This window comes from Furipterus horrens, unplaced genomic scaffold (assembly GCF_987537825.1).
Source record: "Furipterus horrens unplaced genomic scaffold, mFurHor1.1.pri manual_scaffold_21, whole genome shotgun sequence".
NCBI classification, from domain to species: Eukaryota; Metazoa; Chordata; class Mammalia; order Chiroptera; family Furipteridae; genus Furipterus; species Furipterus horrens.
The window spans coordinates 2,730,369-2,739,567 of record NW_028327191.1 but is presented as its reverse complement, the minus strand read 5'-3'; the positions used below and the strand labels follow the sequence as shown (position 1 = coordinate 2,739,567).

The 9,199-nt window shown below is 60.3% G+C and overlaps 1 protein-coding gene across 1 annotated transcript; it reads right to left on the bottom strand.

Moving 5' to 3' along the window:
• Nucleotides 1-2,519: 2,519 nt before the first annotated feature.
• On the bottom strand, nucleotides 2,520-6,854 carry RTL1 (retrotransposon Gag like 1). Its single transcript, XM_090265633.1, has one exon. The coding sequence runs from the start codon at nucleotides 6,852-6,854 to the stop codon at nucleotides 2,523-2,525; it is 4,332 nt and encodes a 1,443-aa protein (XP_090121759.1). The 3' UTR covers nucleotides 2,520-2,522.
• Between the last annotated feature and the right edge of the window lie 2,345 nt (nucleotides 6,855-9,199).

Sequence of the window (9,199 nt, the reverse complement as noted above, 5' to 3'; positions counted from 1 at the left end):
CAGGAGTCCAAAAGAGTGTCACGTGGGAACAGATGGGATCATTAGGAACCAAGGGCCCTTGGAGATTGTGTCTTGTTGCCCCTGAAACTCCCCTTCCCTCTTGCCATGTCTCCCATTTGATGATGAGAAAACAGGCTGAAAGCTGACAGCCACTAGCCAGGGTGACCCACCAGCTGGTGTTGGGGTCACTAAGGGGAATGCTGGGCTTGTTGCAGCTCAGCCCCTGGCCTGGACCCACGGGACCTGCCCGTGGCCTCTTGGGGTTGCCGTCAGGGTAAGGACAGACAGACCGACCTGGTGCCCTTAGCTCTTGGGGCTGTTGTGATGGCAGCTGTTTGTTGTGGTGGTCCCAAGGCCTGTGAGCGTAGGTGTGCGGGGGGGGGTGCGGGAGGGCGGGGTGGCCCAGGGTGAGAGGACAGAGGCCACCAGGAAGGACCCGGTCCTGGAGCTGTTTCTGAGTCCTCCTCGGCCGCCATCCAGTCGCCACCTCTGGCCCTCTCTGGGCCTTGGCTTCCCCAAGTGTACCCTGAATGAAGGGGCACTGGAAGCCCACGCATGGGCAGTGCTAGAGGACAGGGACTCCCGTGCTGGCTGCGCCCAGCCACCCCTTTGTGACGGGTGAGGAAACCGAGGCTGGGAGCGGGCGGAGTGGGGACGGCAGGCCGGAGATAGAGCTGAGCCCCTGGCTCTGAACTGGGAGGTCCTGACCATGATCTCTTGGTGCTGCCAGCAGGGGTAGATGCCTCAGACAGAGGGATGGGTGGGTGCGGGACAAGGGAGGAAGGCACAGGGCAAGAGGCAGCGTGGAGTGGGGCAGGTGCAGGAGTCTGGGCTCAGTGGAGGCCAGGACAGGGCTTTCCTTAGGGTGGTGGGGGGAGGGGCAGGCTTGGGAGGGGGATGGGAAGTCAGGCCCCTGACCTTTGAACCTGGGGTCAGCCTGGTGATCTCGTGGGGCAGCTGTCACAAGCAGACTTCCTGTGCTGAAGTTCCAGCTGAAGCTCAGGGTCATGCCAGGAGTGGTCCCTGTGCTGGTGGGGGCAGGGGTCCTCTTCTGGGTCCTAGGCTGTTGCTGGGAGGGTGATGGACTCCGAGGCCAGCAGATCCTGGGACAGCGTGTGCGGGGCGTTGGCACGAGTGAGCCCTGAGTGAGCCAGTGCCACCCCCTCTGCTGACCTTGCTCTCTTGGGACCCCCCCCTTCTCAGGGCAGTGCACCCTCAGAAGACTGTCCTACTACTTTTAGCCCAGTGTCAGCTGGGCCTTCTCCACTGGGTGGGGGGTGGGGGGGCAGAATGTGAAGCCTGGTGCTCCTTGGTTCTCGACCCTGGGTTGGGAGACTGAGCACAGCCTGACCGCCCCTCATTTCTCGTGGGGGAGGAAGGCCCAGGCAAGAGGTCAGACTTGGGATTCTGGGGGTCCCTCCTCCGGACCCTCAGGAAGAGGCAGCTCCGAGTGTCTCCCCAACCCACTTAGAGTGTGTGCCGGGCGCCGGCAGGGCCTGTTTTAAGGGGGACCTCAGTCCCCCAATCTCAGGACCCTTTCCTCCCCCCACTCTGCTTGACCCCCACTCACTGCCTTCAAAACAAACCACAAAGTCAGATAATCTTTTATTCCGCTTTATTTGAGGGGGTGGGGGGAGGCGAGGGAGCAGGTGTGGGGAAGGGCCTCCTCCGCATGGCGGAAAGCGGGTCTGGCAGGAACATTCTCAGCGACTTGGCACAGCGCGCCAGGGGTCTGGGACGTGCTCAGTCTCTCTTGGTGGCTCCTGTGCCACCTGTGCTGGGAGAGGGGAGGGAGCCCTCCGGGTCCCGGGGGGGAGTCACAGGGCCACGGGAGGACGCGAGTCCGGTAAGTTCGGGTAGGTCGGGCCACCCCGCGGAGCCCACGGTCCAGGTAAGAGGCAGAGTCAGGGTCAGGCAGTCAGTGGGGCGCGGGTCGGGCCAGACCGTGGGGGTGGCTGGCTTTGCAGGGGGTGGTGGGGGAGGCATCACGGCACACGTGAAGAGAAGAAGAACCATCGTGCGGGTGGGGGTGGGGGCGGCCCAGGGGAGCAGGAGCGCCGGTGCTGGAGGTAGAAGAAGTCAGTGGAGCACCCGAGGTCAGTGTCGCAGGGTGGCGCAAGGTGGCCACCCGCCACTCGGGGGGGGCGGGTCTCCGGCATCTGCTTGCTTGGCTGAGTCTGCTGTGCCTGACTTCTCACCTGGCCTGGGGTCGTGGGCTCATTCCCTGCTCCTCCCTGCTTGCTCCTGTCATTGCTCAGTCCCCGCCGTGGGCCTGGGACCTGGAGGATTAGGACGGGACATGCAGCCCTGAGCTGGCTAGGGGTCTCTGGTGACCGGAGAGTCTGTTGGCACTGACGATGCTGCTGGTTGATGAGTTCAGGGAGCCGTAGCCCTCCTCGGGCGGGTTCCCCTTGGGTCAGGAGGCGCGGCGTGCGTGTGCGAGGCCTGGGGAGGCTGGGAGGAGACTCTGTGGCGTGTCTGGGGCCGGGAGCGCAGGGCTTGTTGTCGCCGGCGGGGGGCGCTCAGTGACGGTCTGGGGCCTCGTCATCCTCAGGGAGCTCCTCCAGGCGGGCCCTCTCCCGGGGCTGCCTGCCCCGGGCCGGGACCGGGGCCTCGGCGCAGATCAGGGCCAGAAAGTGGGCCAGGCTCCTGGCCGCTGGGTCCTGCTGGGCGCGGCCCGGCTGCTCTCGGGCGGCCTGCAGGTGGCTGTGCAGGAAGCCGAGGATCCCCCCAGAGGCCCCCTGTGGGCCCGGGAGGGCGGGGCTGGGGTCAGCGCCCGGGGCGTCCTGCACCTGGTCCCCTGGCGCGTCGTCCCCTGGCGCTCTGTCTCCCTGTGCCTGGTACCCGGGCGTGTCGCCCCCCTGCGCGTCCTGGACGTCGCCCCCCTGCGCGTCCTGGATGTCGCCCCCCTGCGCGTCCTGGACATCGTCCTCCACGTCGCCCCCCTGCGCGTCCTGGACGTCGCCTCCCTGCGCGTCCTGGATGTCGCCCCCCTGCGCGTCCTGGACATCGTCCTCCACGTCGCCCCCCTGCGCGTCCTGGACGTCGCCTCCCTGCGCGTCCTGGATGTCGCCCCCCTGCGTGTCCTGGACGTCGTCCTCCACATCGTCCCCCTGCGCGCCCTGCACGTCGCCCCCCGGCGCGCCCTGCACGTCGCCCCCCTGCGCGTCCTGCGAGGCGTCTTGCAGGCCGTCATGCAGGCCAGGCTGACGGTAACGTTGCAGGTCGTCTTGCAGGGCTTCTCGCAAGACGACATCGCCGCCGGCGACGTGCAGCTCCAGGGGGTGGCTCCCGAGCCGGAGGGGTTGGGGCCCTTCTTCTCCGGGGTCCACTCGGACGCCAAAGCGATCACACAGCAGCACCCAGAACGCAGGCGGGGGGCGCAGGGCCCGCGAGGCCCGGGGCAGCAGGGCCCTCTGCCCGGCCCGCTCCTCGGCCGGGACGGCGTCAGGGCCCCGGAGAGGGGGCGTCTGGGTCAGCAGCTGGCCGATGGCTGCGGCGATGCCGCGGTTTGTGAGGAGAGACGGGTCTAGGATGAGGCGCAGGGAGCGCCCTGCCGGGCGCCGTGCCACAGCCAGGGTGGGTGCGGGCAGCAGCGGAAGGCGCTGCGTCACCCTCATGGCCACCAGCAGGGCCGCTATGGCCACGGTGTTCTTCCAGAAGAGCAGGCCCCGGAAGAAGTGCAGAATGACCGCCCTGATCTGGGCCAGGCTGAGGTGGGCCAGGAGGCTGCTGAGGATCTGGTCCACGGGCACCTGAGTCAGGAGCTGTTGGTGGGCGGTCTGCCCGCTCGGCTCCTCCTGGGGAGGGGCGTCTTCGGTCTCCTCTTCTCCCCCGGATTCTTGGGGCGGATCCCTGGGGGATCCTCCCGCGCTGCGCAGCGCGCGGGGCCCGGCGGCGGTGCGGGCCTGGAGAGGCCTGCGGCCGGGGTTCCTCACGGGCGGCAGAGGCCGGCCGCCCTCTTGTTCGGGCCGCTCCATGACGTCAAAGTTGAAGTGGGAGAAGAAGAAGACCCAGTGCCCCGGGAGAAGTACGGTGAGCCTGTCATTATTCAGAGAGGCGAGATCCTCCGTGTTAAGAAGGATCATGATGGGCTCCTCGGTGTTCTCCAGGTAGCGACACCACACCATGAAGGCAGCCCGGATTGGAAGGATCTTCATTTCCAGTGCAGAGTAGTCGACCTCGATAGGAGAGATGCTGCGGGAGTAGAAGCCGCAGGAGACTCTCTTGCCGGTCTGGTCGTCCACTTGGACGAGGGAGGCTTGCAGAGCCGTCTGCGTGGCGCTTGTGGCCAAGTAGAACGGGTTCTGGGGCTTGGGGTGGTGCAGCAGCGGGGCCTTGCGGAAAGCCCGCTTCAGGCACTCGAAGGCCTCCTGCTCCTCGTCGCCCCAGGAGAAGCGCGTGGCGGTCAGCAGCTGCCGCACCAGCGGCTCTGTGATGATGGCGAAGCGCTCCACGAAGTGGCGGTAGGGGAAGATGAACTCGATCAGGTGCCGCAGGGACTTCTTAGAGCCAGGGGTGGGGTACCCCGTGATGGTGGTCACGATGCTCTTGTTCAGGCGCACCCCTTTGGGGGTCAGGACGAAGCCCAGGAACTCGGCAGTGTGCCGGTGGAACTGGCTCCTGTCCAGGGAGCAGTAGATGTTGTGGTGCCGGAAGCGGACCAGGACCTGGCGGACGTGGTGCAGGTGCTCCTCCTGGCTCATTGAGTAGACCAGGACGTCGTGCCCGTAGGAGAGCACGGAGTAGCCCAGCATGTCCTTCAGGATGCAGTGGACCACGCTCTGGGGGATCAGAGGGTCTGGGCAGACGAGAAAGGGCTGGTAGCTGTCCATCTCCTGGAGGTCCAGGCCGAACGCCGCTCTCCATACGTCTTCCGTTTGGTGTATTTTCATGCTTTCCTCCACAATGGTCCCCCGCAGCTCCAGCTTTGTGAACCATGTCGCTCCGTGTAACTGGTCGAATAGTTCTGGAATTATCTGTATGTAGTCCTGTGTGTTGGTCAGCATGTCCCGCAGGTCCCAGCAGTCATCCCGCAGCCTGGCTATCTCTTGCATCCTGGCACTCACAGGCTCCCAGGGCGCCGAGGAGGGACACTCGTAGGAGGTCGCGCTGTGATCACTGTCTCCAGCCTGCTGAAGCTCAGAGGGCTCTGATTCAGAAAGATCATCGGATCCGTCTGAGCTTGGCTGGTCGGAAGTCTCATCATCTGCTGCTTCCTTCGGGTTAAACACGTCGGCCAGGTCGGAGTACTGGGGCGGCAGTCCGGGTAGCAGGCTAATGGCATGTCTCTCTAGCGCGATGCACGGCGGGGGCGGGCGGAAGCAGTTCTTCAGGCAGTAGGGAGAGTGGAAGGTGCAGCGGCCGCGGGCCCAGTCGACTTCGGGGCTGTGCAGCCGCAGCCAGTTGATGCCCAGGATCACGGAGAAGTTGGGCGACGGGATGATGTCGAACTCGATGGGCTCCTGGTGGTTCTGATGGATGCACACCAGGGCCTCCGTGTGCAGCCACACGGGCTCGCTGCCGACCAGGGAGCCGTCCGTGGCGTGGGCGGCCTGCGGGTGGGGCTTCTCGTACAGCTCGACGTAGTGCTCTTGGGCGAACTGCTCGTCCATGAAGTTGGAGCTCGCGCCCGAGTCCACCAGAGCCCGAACCGCCACGCTGTGGTACGGGCTCGCCCTCACCAGGAGCAGCAGGAAGAGGTGCTTGCGGTCGATGCGGGGGTGGGCGTCGCAGGGCAGCCAGCTGCTGACCACCCACCTCTCCGGAGCGGGCGAGTCGATCCAGGTCAGGTTCCGAGGGCGGGCGTCTGGGGGCAGCCTGAGCACGGCCCTCCTCTCGGCCAGCTTCTCTTCTATCTGCAGGACGAGCACAGTCAGACTGTCCAGGGAGTCTGGCTGGGGCACCCGGAACAGGTAATGCCTGATCTCCTCGTTGAGCCCTTGGCACAGGTGGGCCTGCAGCACTTCGTCTGGCCAGCCCAAGGTGGGCACCAGGCTTTGGAACTCTCTGATGTAGTCGGCGGCGGTACGGTCCCCTTGCCTGATGTTCAGCATGGCGTCTTCCGCCACACGCGTTGCCTGCCGGTACTCGAACACATCTGACATGGCCTCTAGGAAGGCCGGGAAGTTGCCCATCAGCGGGCTGTCTTCCTGCATTAGACCTCTGGCCCACTCGAGGGCCATGCCCGACAGGTGGCTGACGACGTACGCCACGCGCCGGCGGTCGCTGTAGAGCCTTCTTGGGTAGCTTTGTAAGATCAGTTGGCAGAGCACGATGAACTCGCGGTACTCTCTGCGGTCGCCCGAGAAGCGTCTCGGGGTGGGCAGCTGGCCCATGCTGAGCCCTCTCACCAAGATGTCTTCTGCTATTTTTTGCTGCTCGTGGACGTCTTGCATCCGGAAGTACAGAGAGATGAGGGACCTCAACATGGCCATGAACTCCGCGGTGGCGGCCTCAGCCTGCTCTTCAGGACGCTCCTCCTCTTGCCATCCAGCCAGGTCAGTGTCGTCGTCCTCCTCTTCCAGGTCTCCCCAGGGGTTGACGGATGCTTCTTCCATCTCACCAGGTGCCTCACCGATCGGATCCCCCGCTTCCTGACGTGAAACGGCGCGTGCCTCCTCCAGGTCTTGGAGTAGGTCATTGGGTGGATCCTTTATTTCCCTATGTGGGCCACTGGATGGCTCCTCCATGTCTTGGAGGAGGTCACTGGGCAGCGCTGCCGCCTCCTGTGCTCCGCAGCCTGCGGTCTCCTTGGTGGTGTCGGATGAGCCCTCGGAGGACTCCATTTGTTTTGATGATGGATTCTTACACTCCATCATCGTCTCAAATGAGTCTTCAGAGGGTTCTATCATGTCGTCGGATGGAAAGGAGCGCTCTCTGAAGACTGGTAAGGTGGCGATGCGTCCCGTCAGTGACTGGGACCACAGCGATCAGAACCTGGCGGGGACAGAGGGGTGGGCAGGAAAGGCAGCGGTTTAGGGCCTTGAAGTCAGGGTCAGGTTCCCCAGGATGAAGCAGAAGCCCGGCACCTCGGAACACGGAGAAACCGGGGAAACCTCCGTGTCCCCCGTGCGGTGCCCCCAGAGAGAGAATAGGGGATATATCTGTCAACCCCTAACCCTCTCGCCTGCTCTCCCAGTTTCCTCCGCCTGTCTGGCCTGTCCGCTGCCCCGCGGCGGTGAGAAATTCACAGCCCATAAATTCGGCGGGGCGATGGGCCCAGAGCACCGTGGCAGCAGGCACCTGGCAGGGCGCACTGGCTGCTTCGTTTCACCCTGGCACACGTGCCTGGCCAGCCCTCCTCCCCTCCTGTGGTCACCCGCAGGTCACAGAGGTCACGTCTCTGTGGTGGCCAAAGCTGGCCCTGGCCTTGGGGACGCCTGCTGTTGGACAAGCTGGGGGAATAAGGAGAAAACGGGCCCTTGGCCGCCGTCCTGTCCGCTGGGTCAGCGGAGCCCAAAATAGCTCTATTTCCTCCCCCAGATTCAAAGTAGAAATTGTGGGGGCTGGGTAGAGAGCCCTGGACTCCGGGGTTTGTTTTTTCGTAAACGTTTATAAAACGACGACAGTGTGCCAGAGACTGGCACGTCGCGATGTCATTCTGACGCTGGGTGTTTGGCTTATGTCTCTTCTTCTCTGCTTTAACTTTAACTTGCCATGCTGTGTTCGCCCCAGCTCTGAGCTGTTGAGGAAACCTGCCAGGCATCTCCCCGCCCCTTCTAAAGCCTCCGTTATCCCAGGGGCGTCCTCTCTGTCTGTGGGGTGCGGGAACTTCAAAAATTTGGCCTCGGTTCCACGTGTGCAAACGTGTGGACGTGTCCCTCCAGTCTTACTGGAGGGGGGGGGCAGCGGGGCAGACAGCCCCTCCCTGTGGTGGGTTGGATTTCCCCAAACATAGGGGTGTATCCAGTTGGGCTATTGGATGAGGGAGAGAGGTGGCAGGTTTCTCTGACATCTGATTGTCCTGGAGTGGATTTTTGAAAATCGAGTCACGGGTGGATTTTAGTGGGCCAGGACTGAATTGTAAGGGCTGTTTTATTGGGGGGTTTGTACATTTCTTCTCTGCTGGGGCACTGTGAGCTGAGTTCTGGTCCATCACTAGATTAGCTCTGTGGTTACTGCTCTTTAGATACTTAACACCTTTTGTTACTGAGTCTTCTCCGTAACCACTGGGCGGATCCCTGACAAACAAGCAAACATTCATGCCCTTCTGAAAACTCTGCATTGGCTAAAACCCAAACTTTCCAGCAAGATATAAAATTCTGATCTGCTCTTTCTCAAAATGAGTCCCCTGTTGTTAGCATGACAGTTGAACGTGACCCCACAGGCCCTCTGATTAAAACCTTTTGCTGTGTGTTATTTACTGTCTACAGTATTCAGTCCAAATCTCTTAGCATAAACATTCCTGACACAAAAGCTCATCCGAACCATTTTCTGGCTAAAATTTCAAGGCCTTGGGTAATAGAAAATTCTGATCATGCCATCCCTCATGGTAGAGATTACATTCTTTAGCACCAATTATGTAACTTATTCTTCATCATCCCCATCCCCATTAGCACCATAAGCCTCCCTTCTTACATATACAGACCACGTTGCGTAAATTAACTAACTTCCTCCTCATCAAAAGCCCTATCATATAGCGTGTATTAATATTGTAAAGTTCCAGGCACTGGTATAACGTTCTAATCGAAATACAAAATTGGACTAAGTAATTCATCTGCAGGTTCTCTATTGGGAATAAATATCTCATTATGTCTCTTAAAACCCTTTATCAGCTAAAATTTAAAATTAAAAAATTTAAATTGGTTAAAATCTAAAATTTAAAATATAAAAATCTCAGTATCTCACTAAAAACCCTTAAAACCCTTTATTGGCTAATCTATAAAATTTTAAAAATTTGAATTGATTAAAATTCAAAATCTTAGTATATCTCTTAAAGTCCTTGAAACTACAGGCTATAATTTAAATTTCTTAGCAAAATGACTTAAAAAATAGATTACACCCCTTCTTAATTATATAGCTTACAATTATTAATATATTTACAAATTCGATGATGTAACTGATCAAATCCTTCAACATTCTTGTTTTCAACCTAAAACCTGATCTTAATACTCCTTTTAACATCAAAGTTCAAACTTTTAGCAAGACGCATGAAAGTCATCTCAAATTCTTTATTTAAAACTTCCAAAAGTCTTTT